General features: G+C 36.9%; 1 protein-coding gene across 3 annotated transcripts in view; it reads left to right on the top strand.

Moving 5' to 3' along the window:
• The window catches only part of ACSS3 (acyl-CoA synthetase short chain family member 3), a 157,169-nt gene that overhangs the window by 30,684 nt on the left and 100,268 nt on the right, over positions 1-26,217 (top strand). For all 3 annotated transcript variants that reach the window (XM_061204879.1, XM_061204877.1, XM_061204878.1), the window contains exons 2-3: positions 2,888-3,032; positions 23,901-24,089. In XM_061204879.1, coding sequence (XP_061060862.1) covers positions 2,888-3,032; positions 23,901-24,089 — 334 coding nt within the window. The remainder of the gene's footprint in view (positions 1-2,887; positions 3,033-23,900; positions 24,090-26,217) is intronic.

Genomic DNA, 26,217 nt, shown 5'->3' with positions numbered 1-26,217 from the left:
ACAGGAGGAGGAACAAGTTTGCAGTTGAGATGGGCTGTGAGTTGGAGGTGGGGTGAAAATGATTATCGTTTTGGACGTATTATTATTTCCAAGGAGAGATGTCCAGTAGGCTGTCGGCTATAAGGGAATGGAGTTCAGAAGGGGGATCAGAGCTGGAGCTAAAGATGGAAGTTGAAACCATAAAAGTATAGAGATCACCCAGGGAATGTACGTAGAGTGAGCAAAGGGATGGATATAGAATGTTAGAAATTACTGTCAATTAAAGATTTGGCAAAGGAAGAAGATTTCATGAAAGATATTGTTGGTTCGCAAACTGGCCCCCATTCATGGAGGGCAAGGAGAGCCCAAAGAAAGGGGCAGGCCCCTCCAGAATGGTAGGTGGGTGGCAGATTGAATAAGCAAGGAAACTTGCATCTGAGGCGTGTCGTGGGTGGCCAGAAGATGAGTAGATCTCTGCACCCACCCACAAGAATCTTGAAAATAATGTCCTTATCTGGGTTCAGACACATATTCAGTCCAGATGGACTCAGTAACACATTACTTTCTCAAGGCTATGTGCTTGAAACAGCTACTAGTATGGGAATAGTAGGTGGCACACATATTTCAAGGACGAGGGGATCCTCTGATTGCTTGGGTCCAGCTGACAGGTCAACCTGCGGTCACATCCTCTCTGTGAACTCCTTCAACAGATATCTAGAAGGAACAAGTAAGAAGTAGGAGAACAATAAGGCAAATGACAAAGTGAGTCCTCCAGGAATCTTTGGAATTGAGAGGGCTCCTCGTTTTGTGAAATGTTATCGGCATAATTCAATATTGAGCACAAAGAGTGGTAGAGTAGAAGTGGTAGATAGAGGATAATGACGTCATCAAGAAGTGTTCCAGTAAGTCAGTCTTTCATGTGTCTGAAATGTATTCTTTTCAGAAATAAAAGCAAAAACACAAAAATATGAATAAGTATTTTGTGGGAAAATTCTGTAAAGTATCTTTCCTTATTTCTGGCAAAATATTGAGTAAATATTTTTTACTTTTTCTTGGTGCATTAGTTAATTATGGCCACAGTTATGCTGCATATCACCATAAAGATCTCTGAGCCATAAGGTATTTATTCATCCGTTAATTTGTAGGTTGTCATAGGATCAACACAACTGGAAATGTTATTCTAAGACAGGAGTCCTCAACCCCTGGGCCGCGGCCCAGTACCGGTCTGCGGCCTGTTGGGAACCGGGCCACACAGCAGGAGGTGAGTGGTGGGCGAGTGAGCGAAGCTTCATCTGCCGCTCCCCATCACTTCCCATCACTCACATTACTGCCTGAACCATCCCCCCCACACCCCCGCTCCCCCGGGTCCATGGAAAAATTGTCTTCCATGAAACCGGTCCCTGGTGCTGAAAAGGTTGGGGACCGCTGTTCTAAGACATCTGTCTGGCTGGGTTGGGCTCCTTGCTTCTTTTGGGCTCTGCTCCCATCTGCAAATACTCATTCTTGGCACCGGGCTGAGGAGGAGGCAGCAGTAATACCTGGAGGCTCTTCTCCTGGAGAGGGTGTAGGTGCAGGAGAGCAAGCCCAGTCGTGTCAAGCACTTTCAAGCAAGTGCATGCTTCATGACTGCTTATTAGCCAGAGCTGACATCACATGGATGACCCCAAAGTCAAGGGAAGTATTCTCCACTGATGAAGATGGAGGCAAGAGGAAGAGACAAAATATTTTTAATAGAAGTAGGGGTGAGGAGAAGAGACAATGTTTCTGAGCAAACATCAAATCTATTGCACTTGGCAATTCAGAATCATTGTATTAATTACTCATTGTGCTGTACTGTAAGGTCGTCATATTCACCGTTACTGATGTATACAGGGTCATTTGATGCTGATTAAATGGTTCCTTCTCCTACTGCCTTCTGTATCTGTTATTTCTTATTGCTGCCACTGTATCTATAGGCATTCTTAATTCCCTGCTTCATTTCACACAGGGCTCTTTGAGCAAAGACCTGACAGTGATACTCAGCTATTTAACGGGACCTTTTCTTGTTGCTTCAATATTTTCCTCCTGTTATTTTGCATTTTTATAATATTTGCTAGTCTGACATTGGAACAAATGGACCATTACTATACTTGTATTTTTTATCTAATACTCTCCTTCTAAAAAAAGTGGCAAATTCCATGCTCAGGAAAATGAGCTATATTTTCTTAAAAATTATCTCCATCTATCTACATTATGTCTTTATTTTCAAAGGAACGCACTCAGCAATGGAGATAAAGAGTGGTGAATTGAAAAGTTTTTAAAAAGCTATTAATGTTTTATGTGCATTTTGATTGTTTATTCAGATTATGAAGCATTTCAAACATGCAGAAAAGAGCTTACCTATTCTTTGTGAAATTGGGGGTATTGCATTTAATTGAAACAAACAAATATGTGTGTGTGTATATATATGCACACACACACATATATATACATCTTTCAAAGAAGAATTGGTTTTTCCAGTAAGTCTGTCTTTTTACAGCAGGTACCCAGACTTCAGTCATGCATCTACTATTTGCCCTCTCAGCTTAATGCATCTGTGCTGCACTTATATACAATTCATTTCATCCATGTAAAGTAGATTATTTTGGTGCTGTATACTCTAGTTTCATCCTAAGCAATAAAATCCACAAAATTGTCACCTTGAAGTGCGAGGTATATTTTCTTCTTGTGCACATGAAAATAAATACATATTTATTATAAGTGTCACTTCTGTACCATCTTAGTTTACAGCCATCATTACCTGACATAACATGCATGGGGAAACACTGTTTTAAGGGCAGCTCTGCCAAACTAGGACTATAGAAACCTAGTTAAGTAACAATATATATTTTGAAAAGTCATTCACTTTTACTTTCCAATTATTTTTCAGGTTTGTGGAAGGGATGCTTAACATTTGTTACAATGCCATCGATCGTCATATTGAAAATGGTAAAGGAGATAAGATTGCTATCATTTATGACAGTCCTGTTACAAACACTAAAGCCACTATTACCTATAAAGAAGTCCTGGAGCAGGTAATATTATAAACTTTCTGTACATGTTATTTGGAAATCATACAGAAATTATTTAAATAGCATACATTCTCATTGCATAACTTTAATTCTCTTAGTTCATTGACATGTTACTGTACTTTTGGTGCACACTGGAAATAGAGGTGTGTTAACTCATTTAAAGTATTTTTATTCCTTAATTATATTTTACAGTACTGGAAGATACTTATTTTAAAGGAAGAGGTTAACAAATCTCTAAGAACATGGTTATATTCTCTCTGGCCTTCATTTTCCATCCACATTGCCATCACCTTTGCCCAGCTGTTCTCTTCAGCTCTTGTACTATTGAAAAAGTCTCCTAACCTCCTAACTTCCCTACTACCAGGCTCTGCTCCTGTCAGATTGTCACCTAAAGTGACACTAGGATTTTCTTCCTAAGAAACAACATATTTCTCTACCCCACTTAAAAATCTTTTCTTTAAAAATTATCGTTATTCAGAGAGCAAAATTGGGACTTCTGTGATGTACAAGACACTTTGGAGTCTGATCACAGCATCCCTCCAAGCTTCATTTCCCAACATTCTTGGCCATGAACGCAACCCTTTTTCAATCCATATTTCCTGCCATTCCCTCAGGCTTCCTGGCCCTTTAAAGGTCTTTGCACATGCTCATTACTTTCCCTTATTTGCTCTTTTTTTAGTTTTTTCCCATCTGGGTAGTTCTCAGATGGATCATGATATTGACAGATAAGTTATGAGATTTTTTTTCTTTTAATATTGGGGTAGAAATGGGATTGCATAAGTAATTATAAAAGTATTTGGGTATTATGAATTGTGGGAGAGTTATTCTAGCTCTGGGGGAGGACATTTATTTATTTATGACTTGAAGGGAGGTAGAGTGGAGGGCAGGGTTTCTCAGCCTTGACACTATTGACATTTTAGGCCAGATAATTCTTTATTGTGGGGAGCTGTTATGTACACTGTAGGATTTTTAGCAGCATTCCTGGTCTCCCCGTTAGATGCACCCCTTCCCCAGTTGTGATAACCAAAAATGTCTACAAACATTGCTGAAATGTCCCTGGAGTGGCAAAATCACCACTAGTTGAGAACTTCTGGTTGAGCAGAGTCTGTCATGCTAGGTTTTGGAGGCCTTTGCTCTTTTATGGAGGCTTTTCGAATCACATTCTCTTACTTTGCCTTTTTTTTTTTTTTTTTTTTAAAGCCTCATTTAGAATTTCCATGCAATTTTTAGAGTATTCAGTCAACTCCCCCTGGCTCTCTGAAATAATATCCTTTTGCATCAGCAATATTTGTGTTTAGTTTTCTAAGAGATTTCAAGAAAGGCAACTGAGACAAAACAATTACTGCCCCAATCCTGAGTTGCTACAAACAGGAGAGAAAAGGTGGTTTTGCACAGGCTGCGTATCAGCCTGGCTGCAGCAACAAATTCTTCCTTCAGCTGATTTGAACATAAGAGGAACTTATGAAAAGTGAAGACTTTAGAACTGGGCTCAGAAAAATGGCACACCCCCAGGGAGAAGGGGCAGCAGTGAAAAGTTAAGAATCCACAAATTGTCTAGTAAGTAGACTTGCTGACCTGACTTCTAGATTGACAGAGTAGGTACATCTAGTTGGCCAAATTTAGGTTACATGCCCAAAGTCCCAGGCAGTTGGGAGGAACTGTCTTGTCTTTTTATTTCTTAGTAGGAAGGGGGCCCTGCCTCTCTCTAGAACTCATACTAGGGGAATTCCAGTCTCATAAGAAGGGAGTTCAAATACTGGGCAACTGAATACAGAACAGAAGGAAATAATGCTGCAAATATACTGTTGGATATATTTCATTGGTCTGTAAGTGGGAACTGTGTATCTTCAGAATGAAGTGTACAGAGACAGAGCTCACGCTGGGGCTGAGGAGTTAAGGCACTCTGTTACCAAATGACCTTGTTTTTCATCTGAGGCTGTGTTTTATTATGAGATAACAGAAATTTCCTGATAACCTGTTATATTCTGTTTTATTTTAGGTTTGCATTTTCAGCTTTTAGATAAGGTTTAGTCTATGTTTTAAAACTTAATCCTATGATTTGGGCATATTGCCACAGTCTCATTTTATTAATACTTAAGACTTAGGTTAATATTAAGATACTGGTTAATCTTAATTGCTATACTGATTAGGAAACGTATTTATACATTATAAATATATTATCTGTATCAGTATATTGAATTTGACACAACCAAGCCTCAGAGTCAAAGAAAACACTTTAGAAACATAAAATTGGAAGAGTTAAATAATGGTTATTTCTATTCGCATTTTCTCTTGTTTTCTTTTTAATCAATAAGTGTATATGATAAGTATACACACACATTTTGCTTAGAAGCCGTTCTGCTAACTCAACTTGATTTTCTAATATTGAGTCTAGACTCTTAGACCCTTTTGAGATTTGTACTGGTTCATTGGTTTCAGTTTAGCCTGACATCAGAGTACTTAAAAGGCCTGTTTCTCTCACCTGCTGACAGCTTCTGATTCCCCAGGCTTTTCTTCTCTAAGGTACTAAAGGAAGGACTGTTAGGAAAGACGGAGGCTTTGTGCTCCACTTTGATAACCCGTTCCTGGTTCCCTGTGGCTTTTATTTTATTAAGTAGAGAAGACAGAGCAAGAAAGATTTAATAGGTAATGCCCCTGAGAACAAACAAAAAGAAGTGCCTTTGTACTTTTTTTTTTTTTAATTTATTTATTTATTTTTGGCTGTGTTGGGTCTTTGTTTCTGTGCGAGGGCTTTCTCCAGCTGTGGCGAGCGGGGGCCACTCTTCATCGCGGTGCGCGGGCCTCTCACTGTCGCGGCCTCTCCCGTTGCGGAGCACAACAGGCTCCAGATGCAGGCTCAGTAGTTGTGGCTCACGGGCTTAGTTGCTCCATGGCATGTGGGATCTTCCCAGACCAGGGCTCGAACCCGTGTCCCCTGCATTGACAGGCAGATTCTTAACCACTGAGCCACCAGGGAAGCCCTGTACTTGTTTTAATCCCCACTGTCTCATTTCTGCTGGGAGTTTCTGCCGAGGTAAAACTTAAGTTAGCATTTATTAACTAGTGAACCAACAAATTTCAGGCTAAAGTGTTTCAGTGACATGCAGGACCTGAAGATTTTACAGAATGATTCAGAAGTAGAGCGTTTCCTAAACTGTCATCTTTTGTGTGGAGCTGATAATTAAAACAACCCTTTACTAAGGTATTTGTAGAGAGATTTAGCCTGGTTCAAGATCCCTCGCTCATTCAACACATACTTATTTTGTATGCCAAACCTTGCTAGGAACAAAGGGATACAGGTGAATGAACTCATTGCCTATTTTTTCTAGGAGCTAAAAAACCATGTGAACATAACAGAGGTTGTGTGGCGCAGTGTTGTATTTTGTGGAAACACATGGAACGGCACCCAGCTCAGCCAGGGCTTAACAGGGCATAGGAAGGCTTTTGCAAGAGTCAGTGTCTAAAATGAGCCCAAATGACCAAAAGTGGGAAGGCAAACGGTGGGGATAGGGAGGGTCCTGGAGACAGAAGGAATGGCACATGCAGAGGTCCTGGGAGGAGAGAATCTAGGGCCGCCGCAGTGGCTTTGGAGTGAAGCACAGTGCCGGGGGTAGGGAGGCTGGGCTCCAGTGAGCCAGACTCGGAGGACTCTCAGGACCACACTACGGTGAGCTGTGGTGCTTTGTGATCTGGCTCCTGTGACCTACTCCCCAGCCCCACTGAACTGCACTGCACACCCCACCCTGCCCTGCCTCCTGCAGTGAACTCTCCTGGCTTGCTCCATTCCCACCTTAGAGCCTTTGTACTTGCCTACCTTCTGCTTGAGATGGTTTTTCTTCCAGATATCTTATGGTTCCTGGTACCTGGATATTATTTTCTCAGTGAGATCTTCCTTGGCCACGTTAAAAATAAATGTTCCCATGCACACCACTTCATGCGTCCTTTTTCTGCTTTCTTTTAAAAATTTATTTATTACTCAGTACCATTCTATATATTTTATTTATCCATCTTCTTTAGTGTTGTTTCCTCTTCTAGAATGTCAGTTCCATGGGGGAAGGGATTTTTTTGTTTTGTTCACAAGATTGTGCCTGGCCCATAGAAAACATTTGTTGAATGATGGAAGAATGAGTGAATGAGCTACCATTTAGAATTTCTAAGTGACTCTAGCTTCCTTTATTGCAGGAACTTTTTATTTTTGAATTGTATCAGTAGTAGAACTTGATCTTCTTTCCAACTAAATTCTAACTTCTTATTATCTGTGAAAAAATTTAGCTTATTTACATTTGGCTTGGTAGCAAGATGAATGTTTCTTTCTTGAATTTCCCATACTAACAACTCGGATCTGCATTCCAGGAGACACGTGTTCATTGTGTCCTTCTCTTAGCTCTTTTCAAATTAGTAGTTATATCAAACCTCAGTGAAAAAAAGGAGTGTGTGTGAGTTTATGTTTGCATGTGTGTGTATATATTATATATTGTATTTATCATTTTTAGAAATTCCTACTTGGAGTTTATTTTCTCTATATCTAATTTCATGTTCAATTTACCTCTGCGTGTGGTAAGTTTGGGGTTTTTTTTAGTATTCAGACAATTGTGAATTTTTATGTATATATTCACTAAACAAAAGTATGACCCCTAAAGGGCATTTGAGAAATTTTCGTGAATATATGCATACAGGGAAAATTGATGAAACCCAGTGTGTACTAAATTTTCCTGATTTAATTCAAACAAAGTGTCTATTATCTCTACTAAAGGTAATTTTTGAAATATAATTATGGCAGTGGCTGTAATTATGAAGGTTGAATAATTTAGAGGAGAAAATTACTCTGAAATCAAGGGCCATGTCCCATGAGAAGTCCTCCTTCCAACCTCTGCCTTTTAGGAAGCTCTCTTCAAAATATGAATTTCATCTTCTCAGAAACATGTCAGGGTAAGATAATCTGCTATTTCTCTGTCTGTCACATCATCAATATTTCCATAAGCAAAACCCTAAAACACAAAAACCAGAACATGCAGAAATTCAGCCCTGCCAGAGGTTGCCTTGTTGAGGAGAAAATATACAACAGTGCATATGATTAGTTTTCTTTCCTTAAACTTCCTAAATAAGCAATAAATACTTCAGGTGTATTACAGTCTGCACCACTAAAAGGTGTATCTCTGTACGGCAAATTACCTTTTCTGTGCTTGGTAAATCAATGAATGAGGCTAGTATGAGATTGAATTTACAATGGTTCATGTATTTTCCTAGCATGCAGTTTTTTAAACTTGTATTGAAATGTAATATACATTCAGATTAGTGTACAGGTCATAAGTATAAGCTTGTTAGATTTTCACAAACAGAACACACCCACGTCACCAGATCAGGAGACAGAGTGTTCCCAGCCCCCAGAAGCACTAATTATGTCTCCTTTGAGTCATTTCTCACTTAGCATTCATTTGATTATTATCCAGATATCTAAACACTGTTTATGATGAAGTTTACTTGCTTTTTTGAACTTTGTATAAACTGAATAAATCAAGGTACTCATTTGTGTCTGGCTTTTTTCATTCAACTTTTTGTTTGAGATTCTTTCATTTCATTGCAAGAGGCTGTAGTTTGGTCACTTGGGTAATGACTTGTTTGGGACTATTACAAATAATGCTGATATGAATACGTTTGTACACAAAATTTTGTGACAATATTTGTGCATTTGTTTTGGGGATGTGCTTAGGAGTGAGATGGCTGATGTATGGGGCAGGCACATGCTTGGTTTGCATAGATAGAGGGCCAAACAGTTTTCCAGAGTGGTTGTACCAACTTTGTTCCCAGTGGTGGTATATGAGAATGGCAGTTGCCAACACTTTGTGTTGCCAATACCAAGTCTTTTAAATTGGGGCTTTCAAGTGAATGTGCAGTGATATTGCCTTTTGGCTTTAATTTCCTTATCCCTAATGGCTAATGCAGTTGAGCTCCTTTTCCTGTGCTTTTGGGCCGTTTGTTGTTTGACTTTTCTGAAGTGCCCATTCAAATCTTTTGCGCATTCATTTTTCTATTGGATTGTTAACATGTTAGCAAGTTTTGGTGAGAGACTTTCTTACAGTTGAAGAGAATATCTTATCAATATCTGAAAACCTTAATTAAAAAAAAAGATGAAGATTTTTTTAATGCAAGTGTTGATGATTAAGTAGTTTTAAGAATCTAAAGATGAGGACATTTTCCCCTGTTTTAAAAATAATTAATGACAAAGTCTATACTCTACTAGTCTTGACTAGCCATCCTTTGGAAAGAAATTTAGAAGCAAATGCCTTATAGTAGAATATCTTAAATCAGGAAGCATGACCCCCAGTGTTAAGGCTATAAATGATCTACTGAAGATGATGCTGTGTTAGTACTTTTATGGATGTTAAAAGGCTCTAGTTACATTGATTTTTGAGTGGTCTGGCTTCATCTAATTTTCCCATAAGCCTCGTTATTTTAGCGAGCTAATTTGTACAATGCAAAGTTGTATAATGTGGTTTAGCAGAAACATATTTCATTTGAAATTGAAGATGATTATATACCAACTACTGATTTAAATTTTTATCAAAATTGTAACTGGAACGTTATTTGAGTAACTTTTCAACTTAATGAAATTTTAGTTAGATTCTGAGAGTACTCCATATTAAAAAAGATAAGTATTAGACCAATTTAATAGATAATATAGGACGGAATAAATTGAATGAGAAAACAACATTTTGGTGTTTCCGAGCTTCTTTTTTTCCCATGTTTAGAGACATGTATTCAAAACTAAAAATGTCTAAAGATAACGTTTACATCAACCCAAAATAGCAACAATACGGGCAACCCCTTTGGATTTTCTCAGCCAGGTTTTTAGAGAGATTATATCGTTTCTGAAATTAAGATTACTGTTTGAAGTATAAACTTACTTCTTTTCACTTCCCCTTATGCCAGAAGTTCTCACCATGCTTTGAAGTCAAGACCACTTTTCTTGTACCTTTCTCTAAGCACTGGTTCATTTTTTGCTTAGCATTGTACCTACATTATTGGTGTACCTACTTATTTATTAATGTACCTCCTGACCAGAGTAAAAGCTTCTTGAGGATAGGGGTAATATTTATTTATTAATTTATTTTATCTATACAATGCCTAATCAGGCCTCGTAGCATAAGCTCATATTACATACTGAATGAGCTCATGAATAGAACATTCAATAGTTCTACTTTCATTCAAAAAGTAAAAAAAAAAAACTTTGATTCTCGTCTAAGAGAAATGATTATTTCCAATAGTATCACTTGTCTCTTCCACACCGTAATTTTTTTTTACATTGGGAAATTTTAATTTTTTAATAGGGTGAAAATCTTCTTTATTTTAATACATTGCCTGGCTGTGAAGGTTTATATCTTTCTGCATCCAAAGCTCTGCTTAAAACATTTACCTTACTTGGCCATTTTGGAAACCTGGAAGTCTGGTCTGTAGTAGTTTTTATTCTTACATTTGCTTAATGAATTTATTTATCATTCATTAGTAGGTTCTTATTAGATGATTTGTCTTATCTTCAGGGTGGTTAAACTCTGACCTTTTTGAAAGTTAACTCAATAAAATCAGTAGACAATCTGCTTTGAATTTATTTTCTTGGATTGGAATGGTGATGGAGCCAAATTTATTTATTTATTCAAAACATACTTTTAGAATACCTAATATATTTTTGGCACTTCTGTGGACACCGTGGATTACAGTAGTGAATGATAAGTCTTTGCCTACAGGAAAATTGCATTCTAATTGGGGAGATATGTTATGAATAAAAAGATAATACAATACAAGTGAAAAGATAACATGATATAAGGGAAGAAAAGTATAGGGCTAGAGAGTAACTTGGGCTGCCCTTTTATATAGATTTGTCAGAGAAAACTACTTATCATTGAGGAGATGACCCAGTGACATAGACTCAAATAAAGGCTGGGAGAAACCATGTGAACATTTGCAGGAAATTATATCAGGCAAAGGCTTGAAGTAAGAATAGACTTGGAGAGCCAGAAGGCTGGTGAGGAGAGGAGAGTGGTTGAAAGTGAGGATGGGGGAGTATCTAGGAGTCAGGGCATGTAGGACCTCGCAGGCCACGGTAAAGACTATATTTTATTCTGAGTATGAAGCTCCATATTATTAAAGGAATCACTTTGGCATCTCTGAAGAAGCAGAGAACATGGTGGGCAAGATTAGAAACCAGGAGATGACAAATGATCCAGGAGAGAAATGAATGGGCACCACTTGGCTTAAATCCCCTTAACAATAGCAACATGTGCTTGCATGTGGGCAGTTAAAGGATAGGATACGGTTTGTGCCATGGGATTCTGGAAGCTGTTCCACATATGTATCTTATCTTGGATCTCTGGCTTCACCTAATGGGTTTGCAAAAAGTCTGATTAAGTCTATTATAGGGCAGCCACCTATAGATGCCCTGCCGCTCTCCATCTTTTGAGGTGTTTTTGTGTAATACCCCAAGGGAAGGTTTCTGTATAAATTTCAAGCAGAATCCTAGGAAAGGAAGACTATTAGTTAGAAGTGCTTTAGTTCTCTTTCTTTCTGTTTTATATATATATATATTTTTTTTTTTTTTTAATGAGAGTCCTTTTTTAAAAAATTTTATTTATTTTTGGCAACGTTGGGTCTTCGTTCCTGCACACGAGCTTTCTCTAGTTGCGGCGAGTGGGGGCTACTCTTCATTGCAGTGCGCAGGCTTCTCATTGCGGTGGCTTCTCTTGTTGCAGAGCATGAGCTTTAGGCATGTGGGCTTCAGTAGTTGCAGCATACAGGCTCAGTAGTTGTGGCACTCAGGCTTAGTAGTTGTTGACGCACGGGCTCAGTAGTTGTGGCACACGGGCTTAGTCGCTCCGCCACATGTGGGATCTTCCTGGACCAGGGATCGAACCTGTGTCCCCTGCATTGGCAGGCAGATTCTTAACCACTGTGCCACCAGGGAAGTCCCTCTTTCGGTTATATTACACAAAAAACTATTTGGATAATTACCATCATTAAAAATTTGCCTAATAATTGAGATAATGTTAAACAAAAACTTTAAAATTTTAGGTTAAAGGTTAAGCTGCTAAAACAAATGTGCCAAATAATATAGTGACTTAAAAATTTTAAAATGCATTTCTTGTCAAAAGATGATGAGGTTCAGTTTGGCATGACCCAGATTAAATCTTATTGTACCTTCATCCCCTAGTTCCTTGTTCTCATCTGCATCATTGAAGCTGAGGCAAAGGCATATGTGTCCCAACTCTCGGGATGGTGGAAGAGGATGTAGAGGATCAGACAGGCTGTGTTTTAAACCCATAACCAGAAATGTCATACATGACCTTCCTGTACATCCTATTTGGTGATCAGCTTCAAGGAAGGCTGGAAAATGTAGTGTAGCTGGATGGATTTTAAAGATGGGCAATTAGGAGTTGTTGTTTTTCTTTTTTTACCACAAATACTTTTCATTCCATAGGCAAGTAAATACCAGATTTAATATGTAAATAATTGTAACTTGTTAATGTTACAATTGACATTTTATTCGACAATAAAAAATTGTTCAGGGAGGTAAATAGTAGCTGAAAATAAAGTCTCATAGGTGGTGTGCTGGAGGTAGAGAAGGAAAACATCTTCAGTGATGTTTTCCTCGGCATATAGAATGCTAATTGTATTAGGCAGTGGGCTCAGAAAGATGAATGGTTCCTGCCCTCAAGGAGTTCTTAGTTTGCCTGGTGAGAAAAACACAAAAGCAATTGTGTGTAATATAACAATAACATTTTTAGCACAGAGGAAGAAGGGACAAGTCTGGCCCCAGTAGCTGAGAGAAGCCTTTGGCGTGGAAGTGATGCATTAGTTGGGTCATGAAAGAAAGATAGAAATATGTGCCCCTTACACAAGTGGCCTCCCTATAGGTGTCCCTGGTCTGCAGCAGATTTATCCAAGAGTTGGACCTGACATAGTTAATGATGAAGGTGTGCACTGTGAAGACAAAAAATGGTTGTCTTTGCTGGCTTAAATTAGGCCAACAAGATGAATTAAATGGGAAACCAAATAGAAAGATTGTTGAAGAATAAAGGAAGGAGACAGACAGTTACTAAAGTCAAGAAGGGGCAGAGGAGAAAAAGAAAAAAATATGTTCCTACAGGTGGAAGTGCAAGGAATTGGTAACAATTATTCTTTTTCTGTTGACAAGCACCTGTACCTGTTGTATAGTCAGAAACTTTAGGACAGCTGGGTACATCATCAACTTTCAGTTTCTGACCTTTAATAATAAATGTATGAAACTGTGAAATTATTTGACCTGACATAATTTTCATAGCAAGCAGAGGATAAAGCTAATTAACATAAATTGAAGACACTGATTGGCTTAGTGATGCAAATAAAGATATGAGGATAGAATCATATTTCAAGTATATGAAGTGAAATATTTTCATATAAGACTTTTCAAAATCAGTAAATATCTACACATGGGAAATGATGCTGTTAACATTATTAATTCATTTGACAGTTTTATGGTAATAGTTTTGCCATTTGTACTAGTTAAATAAGTGTTACTAAATCAAAGCATATTGCATTCGACAGAATTATTGTGAAGATTGGAGCTCTTGGGGAAATTGATTGTTCATTTTCTCATACCATACTTGATTTAAGATCATTTTGTTTCTATTATAAAGCTGAATTATGTTAACATTATCATATATAGTTTTTATGGGAAATTTGATCTATTTATGGATATTTATGATATATTCTTGGCATGTGTGATGATCTATGTTGCTTTGTTTATTAGTTACTAGGGTATGCATTATATTTGTGAATTTTTCATTTTTTAAAGATATGTGTGCCTCCTTTTGATCTTAATGCTGTTGGGAACAGACCCAACTATTGGAATGATCTCATGTCCTTGTACCACTCCTGGGATATTAAGCAACTTCTCAATATAAATTGAGCCATTTATATATATTGATTGACTTTTAGGATGTATTGACCAACAAAACCATTAAAGGTTAACAGGAACACAGGCAAATTCTGGGAAGTGTGGTTGGTGTACCCAGACTAGTTGTCATGTTTTATGTACTGTCTGTAAAAATTCTCGGGGTGTTTGTTCAATTAAAGCTTTGATTAAATAATCAGTGCAGAATTGTTCTAAGTGATTCAAGGTTCCTGTTGACATCTCTTGCTTCTTTTATATTTGTCTTTCTTTATGAGAAGAAAAATCAAAGAAACCATTTTTCCCCCTCTCAAAATTGAGACATACAAACAGTTCATAAAGAAAAAACATTCTTGCATACTTTTTGTATTGACTTAATTATTTTTAATGTGCAATTAAAACTAGGTTTTAATATCCTTTATTTAGAGCTCAATACATATATAAAGCCGTATCTGATTTATAAGTAGGATAAAAACAAATGTACAAAGTCAATCAATCTCAAATTGACAATATTAATTTCATATAGTGAATGATATTGAGCTAGAATGGAATGACTGATTGCAAGGTGCTTATGGTTTGAGTGCTGTGGCCCTGGGTTCTTTGAGTTAGGCAACATGTTCCCTATGATGCCTCAATTCTCTTGTCACATAGTAGTACTTGAACTTTCATAAAGCCTTTTATTATACAATTTTATTATTAAAAAACGTGATATCATTTGGCTTTTAATTAATATGCATGAGATTATTAAAAACAAATACAAATAAATACAGTGAAATTGCATGAGTGCTCATATAATCCAGAATATGCTTTGCCTTATTAATTTTTAAAAATTATCAAAATTAAAACACAAAGTTAAAAAATTCTCATAGAAGACTCATGGACAACTGTGAGAATATCTCCACAGACCCCAGGCTGAGAAACACAACATTAAACAATTTATTAGACCAAGAGAAAGGAATCTGGTTTTAATTCACTTACTGCTACTTAAAAAAGTATTCTCCATTAGCCTTTTAATGTGGTGTTTATAGCAGCCACACTGTAACTTTTAAAATATTAACTTTGTTTTACGTTTTGCATGCTTATTACTATATATACAAATATGTAGAGCAATAATTATTATCATGGCTTTTATGTTCATTGAAGAATATAGCCATATCTAGATGACTTACATAAATTTGTATTGAATTGAATGTTCTTTATTAATAAAACACTGGATTCTGTACCTTTTTAAACATAAATTTGGAAGAATGTATATTTTAACCACATTTTGTTAGATTTTTTTAGAATGTCTATGTAAAGATATGTGAGTGTAAAATTTTGAAAAATGACTTCTCTAATAGTTGAATTTTGTTTCATTTCAGTCCAGGTGGGTTATATTTTTTAAAATGTAATAAAACTTGCCTCAGGACTTGGAATATTTTCTTTAGAAATGCTCTAGGAAACATACAGAAAGTAATCACCTTTGACTTCAGCTATGCTTTAAAAATTCATTTGAGTAACTCTTTAATTGGAATTTATATGATATTTCTCCATTTATCTCTGGATGGTACTTTTCTGAGTGGTGCTTGGGTTCCAATCTAGCTACCAAACTGCTTAACACATAATACAGCTGAAATACAGTGCATTAGCAGTGACAAATAATAAAGTCAATATCCTTGCAATATTCATAATTCAAGGGATTAAGGGAGGGAAATAAAATGAATACAAATGAAAAATTATTGGAAATATTGGTGCTAGAGAAAAGCAGGTTCAATTAGAGGAAAGTGTAGAGATAGATAGAGACCAGTGAGTTAGTTTTGAGAGGTCTTTCTGAGCATTTTAAAGAGCTACAGAGGTTGATGTATTATATGGAGGGATCTGTGAGAAGGAGATTTGCCTGAGGTGGGATAAGCTAAGGGATGGGGTGAACAGTGGAGGGAAAGGGGGACGTCGTAGATGTCCCAAGGACAAAAGGAGGACTTTGTGAGGATCAGCTGGAAACAGATGCATGAGGGAACCCTAGAGTTTGGCTTTTTTGGTAGATGGAAGGTGGGGAAAAGGTCAAGATCATATGTAAATTGGGGCTTATAATTTTCAGAGTGTCTATTTTAAACCTCTGGTATACAATGCAGCAAAACCACATTTTCAGACAGTCTGCATTTTTAGACACAATATCATTTGAATATCGTAGTTTTCAATGGTTCTGACTGTGTAGTCACTACCTAAGTTCTTCTGTTTCTATCTCTCGGCTATCCTGGTTAGCTTCTTTAACAACACAACTCTCTTGCTAATATGCTCACCTGTCTTACCTGTTGTTGTTCCACCTCACCTCTGTGGTAGAACTCCAGACCTGGATCAACCCAATTCTTTATTTTAAAAAATTTGTTTTTATTTTGCTTACTGTGTTTACTTTTTTTTTTTTAACATCTTTATTGGAGTATAATTGCTTTACATTGTTGTGTTAGTTGCTGCTGTATAACAAAGTGAATCAGCTATACGTCTACATATATCCCCATATCCCCTCCCTCTTGCGTCTCCCTCCCTCCCACCCTCCCTATCCCACCCCTCTAGGTGGACACAAAGCACCGAGCTGATCTCCCTGTGCTATGCGGCTGCTTCCCACTAGCTATCTAGTTTACATTTTGGATCAACCCAGTTCTTTGTTATCTTCATTCCTGTATCTTAATATGTTGAATCCTGTTGGAGGAAAATTACCTCACTAAAAATACGGGTTTACTACAAATTCATGGTCCCTGGTATCCACTGGGGCTTCAGTGCTGTATTTTTTTCTCCTTTAGCATTCCCTTAATAAGTTTTGTCTTCTGCCCTCCAAAGGCCATTTTAAACTTCTGACCTTCCCATCTCCATGCCTCAAGCTTAACAGGGAACATTGATTCAAACCCAGGAACCAACTCTGTAAACAAAATCACTTTCCAACCAGTTGCTAAAACCAAAAATCTGGGCCCATTTCTTCCCGTCCTCCCATTATTCCCTGCATCCATCAATCATCAGTCCCTATACAGTCTACATGAAGTATTTCTCAAATCGTATTATTTATTTTTATCCCCAGTGTCACAACCCTAGATCTTGCAATAATAATTGCATTGCAAGAATAAGGAAAGTGCCTACTTCTACAGAGGATTTAACACTTTTGAATTGTTACACATTGAACTTAGGATAAATCTAAACTTAACAGAGCTTAACAAGGCTCTAAAAGATACAGTATATGACACTATACCTTTCCAGGCCATCTCACAACATTTTTCACCCTGAATTCTTGCTCTATCCATTCTGAACTGCCTTTACTTTCTCAGGCAAATTCCTGATCCAAATAGCAAATTCCATGAGGATTAGGAACTTAGGCAGAAACTATCAAGTGAGTAAAAGCAGGAGGAAGTCATTATTACTCGACCATTAACGCCTAGAGTGGAAAGATGTTAAAATGGGAAAAAGTGGAGGCAATAATTATTTCTTTTCTATATAATTCTTTCCTTTTTATTACACATTCTGTAGTCATGTCATAAGTAAATGGTAGGCATCAATTACATTTTCTATTCTTTTAGACCTTGGACTTCTCCTTGATGTAAGATTATTTTCTCTGTCAGCAATGGCCTGACTGTTACATAGAGGTACTATTTTAAAATGAACAAAGTGTCCTTTATAAGATGTGATAAATTTTGATGATGTACTTGTAAATCACAACATATGAATATTAAAGAAATGGAAGAACATATTCCTTATCAAGTCTATGAGCACATATGCATAGAGAAATGTAGGATTGAACTAATTTTCTGTGAAATATAGTCTGAAATCACATTAGTCTTGAAAGCTCACAGATTATTGAAATTGTGGTTAATTTGAGCCTGAACTAAATGGATTAAACAATTCTCCATTTCATTCTGCTTGCAAATACACAGTCTTAAAATGACGAAATATTGATTGACACCCACTTGTGAAGAAAATGGGAATGAGAAAAATGATTATTCTGAGTAATGATATTTATTCCTTCATTTGGAGAAAATTATTTGAAAGGAAAAGTCTTAGTAAATGTTTTCTAGCTCACTGTCAGATAACTGTTTTGAAAATTAGATACTACTTTTTACTTTTTTTTTAATTTAATAGAATTCTGTTTTAAAATATGAATATATATTCTCTGTTTTAGATAGTAATAATACATTTTACTCTTGAATATAAATGGTATCCTTTTATCTTTTGAGGAAGGATTTCTCTTCTTTTAATAACATCACATCACCTCCACTTTCCTGCTATTGAAAGGAATATCTCACAATTGAATGGACTTAATATAGCATCATATTTAAATGAGAATTATCTCAATTTCATATCCAATAAATAGTCACTGTCTTAAAAAGTTACATTTCTGGAAGCTTCTTATGTTAGATGGAAATATTTTGCATTCCTGAAAGATTTCCTTTCAAAAAGATAGTATTATTTCAGATCTTAAGCAGTTTTAGTATAACTGATTCTTTTCACAGGTATTTATTTACCTGTATACATGGCTGGTGCATGGCCAAAAGAAGAAACAATTCATTAGAGATAAATTTTTACCTTTTTGGTGGCTCTCTATGTGTGTACAAGAAAAACCAAAAACGTGTGTATGATGTCTGTGTATGTACAAAATATGTGATTAACTTATATGTTTAAAAGTAAAATGCAGGTATTTTAGGTAATTATCTCTTTCTGTGGGAAATTCTATATATTCTGAAGAACAGGTCATTCATCCGCAATTTTAGTAAACTGTTTCCTCAGATATTATAATTGATTTTTTTTTTTTAATTTAATTTTATTTATTTTATATATGGCTGTGTAGGGTCTTCGTTTCTGTGCGAGGGCTTTCTCTAGTTGTGGCAAGTGGGGGGTCACTCTTCATCGCGGTGCGCGGGCCTCTCACCATCGCGGCCTCTCCCGTTGCAGAGCACAGGCTCCAGACGCGCAGGCTCAGTAATTGTGGCTCACGGGCTCAGTTGCTCCGCGGCATGTGGGATCCTCCCAGACCAGGGCTCGAACCCGCGTCCCCTGCACTGGCAGGCAGACTCTCAACCACTGCGCCACCAGGGAAGCCCCTATAATTGATTTTTAAAGTAGTTACATTTTCTGATATTGATTCGACCAGGGTTTGCAGAGTAATATCATCGCCGCTGAAAAACATGCTTTCTCTTGTCTTCTCTTTCATGTAATTTTCTTTGACATGGCCCTGAGGTTGCCTCTGATTGTTATATTTTTACTATAATTTGGACACCAACGCTATCTTTGTCATACAAACACGATTTTCTTTAGATGGACACACTGGCAGTTTGTGAAGCAAGTGCTAATTTACTCTATAGAACATAGTCTTTGATCAGTTTTGATTAATATTTATTTTTGTGTCATGGGCTTTTGGTCATGAAATTCTACTAAGTCGCAGACTGCTTTTTTTCCAATATGGTTTATTACAGGATATTGGATATAGTTCCCTGTGCTATACAATAGGACCTTGTTGTTTAAACATCCTATATAATAGTTTGTATCTGCTAGTCCCAAACTCCCCATCCATCCCTCCCCCGCCTCCCCCCATGGTCTGTTCTCTATGTCTGTGAGTCTGTTTCTGTTTCATAGATAGGTTCATTTATGTTATATTTTAGATTCCACATATAAGTGATATAATATGGTATTTGTCTTTCTTCACAGACTGCTTTGGAATGAAGATTTTCCAGAATGAGTACATAAAAATTTTACTGAAGTTTTTTTCATTATTTATGCTTACATGTTGTTATTTTACCATTCTAAAATTTAAAGTTTTTCCTTGCATCTAAACCAAATATATGTATGTTATATATAAACCAAATATATGTGTATACCGTTTTATATTACATAAATATTTGTTGTATTTTCTTATTTTATCATTACTATTTATGTATGATATTTTTTCCTGGACTGTGAATTTCTTTGCCTTAAGGAACATATCTTCCTCATTTTTGCACCTGCCGACTTGACCTCAGTATAGGACACATAGCAGATACTATATAACTTGAATCAATGGCAGGATACTTAGATATTAAAATAAGTTTAAATTAGTACCAAAATAATAATTAGTTCATATAATAAATAACTAGTGGGAAAAAGCAAACACTGTTGTTCTAAATGAATATGTATGTATACATTTGTTTCATTTCTTCAGGCTTCGTCCCCAGCTCAGTTATCCTCATGTTAGAGGAGTATCATGGCCTGACCATGATTCTATGGGTTATGTATTGCCCTTGATGTCAGAAAGAAAACCAATTTTAGTGATTTGTGCCTGTATAAGACTATTAAATAGTTGATAAATTAAAATAGTTCTAAGAAGGTACAAAGATTAATATGGGTTGGATGAGTGGCACATGATTTAATTTTTTCTTTAGTTGAGAAACTGTAGGTTATATGAAATACATGTTAAAATTTTTTCCTTTTGGATAATAATAGAAATTATAAATCTACACTCAGACATCTATGGTAGAATAAGAATATAACATTGGATAAAAATAATATCTATCTTCCGTTTGATAATTTTCCATCAAAAAGCCAATGAAAACAAGGTGAACCCTGAAATAGCAATAATCAAATTGTCCTTTGTGATGGTTTCATAGAACTTTATTTGAGTGATTATGAACTCTTAGGTGACTGAGATTTCTAGATATTTCCTCTAATGGCTCGCTGTTGCTTACACTTATCTTCAAAATGATTATTTTTGCATCTGAGTAAGACTACTAAGTATTCTGTTCTGGGGTTTCCAAATTAACCAACATGAGATATAATATATTTTTTTAATAAATTTATTTATTTTTATTTTTGGCTGCATTGGGTCTTTGTTGCTGCATGCAGGCTTTCTCTAGTTGCGGCGAGCAGGGGCTACTCTTTGTTGCGGTGCACGGGCTTCTCATTGCGGTGGCTTCTATTGTTGTGGAACACAGGGTCTAGGCGCACGGGCTTCAGTAGTTGTGGCACGTGGGCTCAGTAGTTGTGGCTCGTGGGCTCTAGAGCACAAGCTCAGTAGTTGTGGCGCACTGGCTTAGTTGCTCCGCGGCATGTGGGATCTTCCCGGACCAGGGCTCAAACCCATGTCCCTGCATTGGCAGGCGGATTCTTAACCTCTGCACCACCAGGGAAGTCCCAACACTAGATATAATATTAATGAGGAATATTTTTTAATGAAACATTCTCAAATATTTTCATATTAAATCAATCCCATCTTTTGCTATGAGCTAATATTTCATTTTTCATTAGCTTATTTATTAGAAGTCTTACCTGAAACATATTTACCCATTCATTTTCATATTTATAAAAATAAATATATATATTTTAAAATTTAGAAGTAACAATGGAAAATTTTACTGCAGTGACATTTAGCCCCAGAAACTACTAAAAAAGGTATTTTTCTCTATTGACCATGTAAAACTCTTGTCTTCAGAGCAACTTTAGTGTGGTTAGTATGGTATCTAAACATTGAGGAGTAGCTGCAAGAAGGGAGGTTAACAAGGCCAAATGGGCACCATCTATTGGTGATACAGACATAGTGCAGCTTAATTTGACTGAAGATTGTCTTCAAGGCAGTGGTTAACAACTCAGATGCCTGCAGGAACCAGGCAGATAATATAAATGGGAGACATGGATGAGAGAAAAATCAATTATCTGTATATATCACACCTCTATGGTTATGGAACTATGGTGTAAGCACATGACAAAATAAACAGGATGTAGAAGAATATATTTTAAACCCAGAAGGAAAGAAAAATGCAAGCTCTCTTATAAATAGCCCTAGGGAATAGCAAGTTCATGGCAAACCCAGCAGCTGATCATTGGGTTCAGTTGATTGTTGTCATTCAAGAACACAGACCCACTGTGGCTAGACCTTCCAGTTTTTCAAGAGAACCTGGAAATCTGAATTTGCATATGAAACCTTCTAAGTTTAATATGTTGGCTCATTTTTTTTTTTTTTAGGTGTGACATGACCCCACCTTAAATACATCTTGGGGCTACATTTAGCCATTGTGAGATCCTTCTTTTAAAGAAAGTCTTGAATTTATTGATTTCATTTCTTTCAGGGGACAGAAAAATTTTGGACATCTTCCAGCAACGTTGTGAAGTAAGACAGGATTATAAAATTACTGAATCATTGCTAGATTGGGTTTTGGTTGAAAATTCTTTTTATTCAACACTATTTAAGATGCCAAGGCTATAGCTGTAAATAGGACAAACTCTTCTCGTTGGTCTCTCCCAGTGCTGTACCTTAAACAGGACACTCAGTAATGCGATCCCAGAGCATGGCCACTTTCTGTAGGGTTTACACTGAGATATTTGGATATAACGTTTAGTGTTTGTCTTGGTTCTTGAGCTCCATATAATAGAATTTAACTTCATGATTGATATTACTTTGATTTATCTTTCTTGTAACTTTCTACTGGACAACTTGGGGTTCTTAAAAAATTGCACTAAATTAGAGTTTGCAATATAGGGCAGGATAAAACACTGAGAGAGTTGTTTGTTACGGTCTGTCTTTCCCCAGAGCCCTTAACCTTGACCACATCTTTCCCCATCTGCACAGAGGAAGGGAATAGAGAGAAAAAGGAATAATGATCAGGATTCAGAATCCTTTGAACTTGTTCAAAAAGTAGGAGAGGCAGAGTGAAATGAAAGGAACCTCAAATAGCAGTGTGGCCTAATTCCTTCTCCCAGGCCTCCTCTGTTTACTATCTTGAACAGTCACATTCAAAGCCAAGCCATAGTCCTTCCATTTGCCCAGTGGATCCCTACTGACCCTTTAGCTCTCTGACCTGATCTATGACTACTTTCTCACTTGTTCTTTCTGTTTCAGCTCCCTGGTCTCCTCTACGTTCCTCAGTCACATCACCTATGATCCCCCTTACGCCACTGTACTGGTGCCCTTTCTACCTGAAATAGTATGCTCACAGATATCCACTTAGTCTCAACCTCTTATGTGTCATTGCTAAAATGTCACTTTCTTAGGTCTATCTTTTTTTTTTTTTTTTTTTTTTTTTTGGGCCGTGCTGCGGCATGCGGGATCTTAGTTCCCCAACCAGGGATTGAACCCATGCCCCCTGCAGTGGAAGTCTGTGTGGAGTCTTAACCACTGGACCACCAGGGAAGTCCCTTTTGGGACTATTCTGATCGTCCCATTGAGAATTACATCCCCTGCACTCCCAATCCCCTCTATTTTGCTCTATTCCCCCATCAAATAGCACTCAATACCTTTTAACATAATACATAATTATTACATTTATTGCATATCCTCTGCTAAAACATAAGTACTCTGATAGAGATCTTTGTCTTGTTTGTTTACTGATGTATCAGAAAACAGTGTGTGTGATGTATAGGAACTCAATATATATTTTTTAAATAAAAGAATGTTGAACTTCTTAGATCCTCACTTAGATCTGGCATACTTCCCACAGCTTGCTGTAATTGCCCATGCAAAGGTTTCTTGCAACAAATTTTATCATGTGTAGGCTTTTGATCTTAACTGTTTCCTTCAACAGTTAACCCAACATATAACTAAATTTGTAATTATTTTATTTTTCTGCTCACTTGACAGATTCCCCCTTTAGCATAAAAGCTCCACAGGGACAAGTCTTTGTCTTTGTTTTTCAGTGTTGTGTTCCCAACCCTAAACACAATGTCTGGCGCATGATAGTTGCTTAGTAAAAATGTTGTTGAATGAATAATTAAGCACATTTAAGCCATGGAATTCATATGGCATAATAATAGTAAGTTGGTTTGTAGTCAATTATTATAATCCAGATGTCTGTTATTATTGTCACCATCTAAACTCTTACCACCATCATCAAATGTGTATTTCTCAGACTTCTATAATCCACTACGGGCGGGGGGGCGGTGATCATCTTCTTGCGTTACTGTCGTAACTGAGAAGTTTAGTGAATTATCACAGAGAACACTTTGCTGATCTGATGATGTTGTTATAGGTCTCTAAGCTGGCTGGTGTTTTGGTCAAGCATGGTGTCAAGAAGGGTGACACCGTGGTTATCTACATGCCCATGATCCCCCAGGCGATGTACACCATGCTGGCGTGTGCTAGGATAGGAGCCATCCATAGTCTCATATTTGGGGGATTTGCATCCAGAGAACTAAGCAGTCGCATTGATCATGCAAAGGTAAGTGCTTTATTTGGAGAAATCAAGTAGTAGCTGCATATAATACAGCCATATTTATCTGTGGATGAACCATCGAAGAGTGATCTGTACTTATTAGATCCTCCTATCAAATGAGATAAAGTTTACTTTTTATTTGGCATACACTATTAACCAAAATTTTATTTTCGAGTCAGTCCTATGTGGTAGACATCTTTCTAGATACTGTGAAGAATATAACATATAAGGTGCAAGCCTTTCAAGTTAACTTGCCGTATATTTGTGTAAGACATTTAAGAAAAATAATAACTAATTTACTCATTCAACATGTATTTATTAAGCTTCCACTCTATGCCTGGTACTGTCCTTGGAACTGGTTAAGAAATGATATTTATCAAATGGATGGGACACATGACTAGTTTTATAATCTATATATTTCCAGGAATGGTGGTATAGCACAGTGGTTAAGAGGGGGTGTTAGGGACAGGTGAAGTTACACGTTTAGATGGGGTACTAAAATCACAAACTTGAAAGGCTGTTGTGAAATATCTTTGAGATATTGAATTTAAAACACTAACACAGTGCCTGGCATATAATACTCATTAAAAAAAAAAAAGGTTAGCTGTTATTATTCTATGAATTTAGAGCAGGAATCAGCAAACTTTTTTCTGTAAGTTACCAGATAGTAAATATTTTAGGCATTTTGGGTTACATGGTTTCTATTGCAACTACTCAGCTGTGCTGTGGTAGCACAAAAACAGCCTTAGACAATGCAGGAACTAAGGGCAAAGCAGTGTTCCAACAACACTTTACAGAATGTAATTTGGGCAGAGTTTGGCTCTGAATCATAGTTTGCAGATCCCTGATTTAGAGGCAGGAATGATATCTTTTAGTTGGGGTGGCTGAAGAAGGCTTCCTGAAGGAGGTGAGATTTGAGTTATGTCTTGGCTAAGATTCAGCTAGCTGAAGAGAATGACATAGTGGGATCCAAAAGGCTCGAAAAAGAATAGGAGTCTAGCATGAGAGGCAGGAAAGGGTAAAAATTCATTTAAAGGACAACAAATAGACCAATGTGATTGAAGAGGGAGAGAAGGTGAGCTTGAAAAGGCAGTTATTGTCTGAATTGCATCCTGTAGACACTGACCGGTCAAATTTTTGAGCAGGTGACTGTCATGTTTTAAGCAATGTTAAGAGGAGGCAAGTCTTGCAATATGATGTGAGTGGGAGAGAGGTTAGAATGAGAACCTTTGGTAGGTGGTCTCTTTGTGAATCAGTGGCTAGTGGGCAATGTGCAGGAGAGGAACAGCAATGGAAAGATTAAAGAAGGAAGGTCATTATGGGAGTAGGAGATGATTAAAGAAGGAAGGTCATTATGGGAGTAGGAGATGACTGACCTTTATAGAGTTTTACAAGCGCAGGATGAGAAACATTCTTAACAAAGAAAAGGGAACTAATATATACTGAGGGTCCCCAGAGTACTAGGCATGGAGTGAGGTTTTACATATCTGACTTCATCTGGTAATAGATCAGTTATTAGAACTAGGAAGCTGGTTTGCACACTAACTGGCTGGATTCTCTTTTTTCTCTCTTTTTAAAAACATGTTGAGTTAGTGCTTATGAAGGGAAATCTAGGGGGAAGTATCAGTCACTGATCTGCAAATCAGTGGGCAGTTGGAGACTTCTCTGAGGAAGCTATAGACTCTAGCTTTTCAGCTACAGAAATCTTAAACACCATTTGGGCAAAGGTATGAGATGTATTTCTTTTTTAAAAGATTTTATACGATGTGGAAAAATTTATATATATATATATATAAAATAAGAATTTATAAAACTTATGCTTTATCACTGGAGGAGTTTTCATCCATAAGACACACACACATATAGACACCTCCCCCACCCCCAACCTTGTTAAGGAGTTTAGGCAGTAAGTGCAGATTCTTATGGGCGGGACCATTGAGCAAGTCAAATTCATGGTGAGGAGATGGAGATAGAGATACATACCTGAGATATTTGGATGATAATTGAAACCAGGGATGATTTTGATGTCGTGATTTTCAACTAATTAGGCCAAAGAAAAAGTTTTATTTTAACAGATGAAGATGGGAAGAATGTAGTCCACTTGAGATGGAATAAAACCTCCAATAAAAAGCTG

The sequence above is a fragment of the Eubalaena glacialis genome, chromosome 11, assembly GCF_028564815.1.
Source record: "Eubalaena glacialis isolate mEubGla1 chromosome 11, mEubGla1.1.hap2.+ XY, whole genome shotgun sequence".
In the NCBI taxonomy this organism is placed as follows: domain Eukaryota; kingdom Metazoa; phylum Chordata; class Mammalia; order Artiodactyla; family Balaenidae; genus Eubalaena; species Eubalaena glacialis.
The sequence above is the reverse complement of the archived record's forward strand: the minus strand, read 5'-3'. Positions and strand labels throughout refer to the sequence as shown.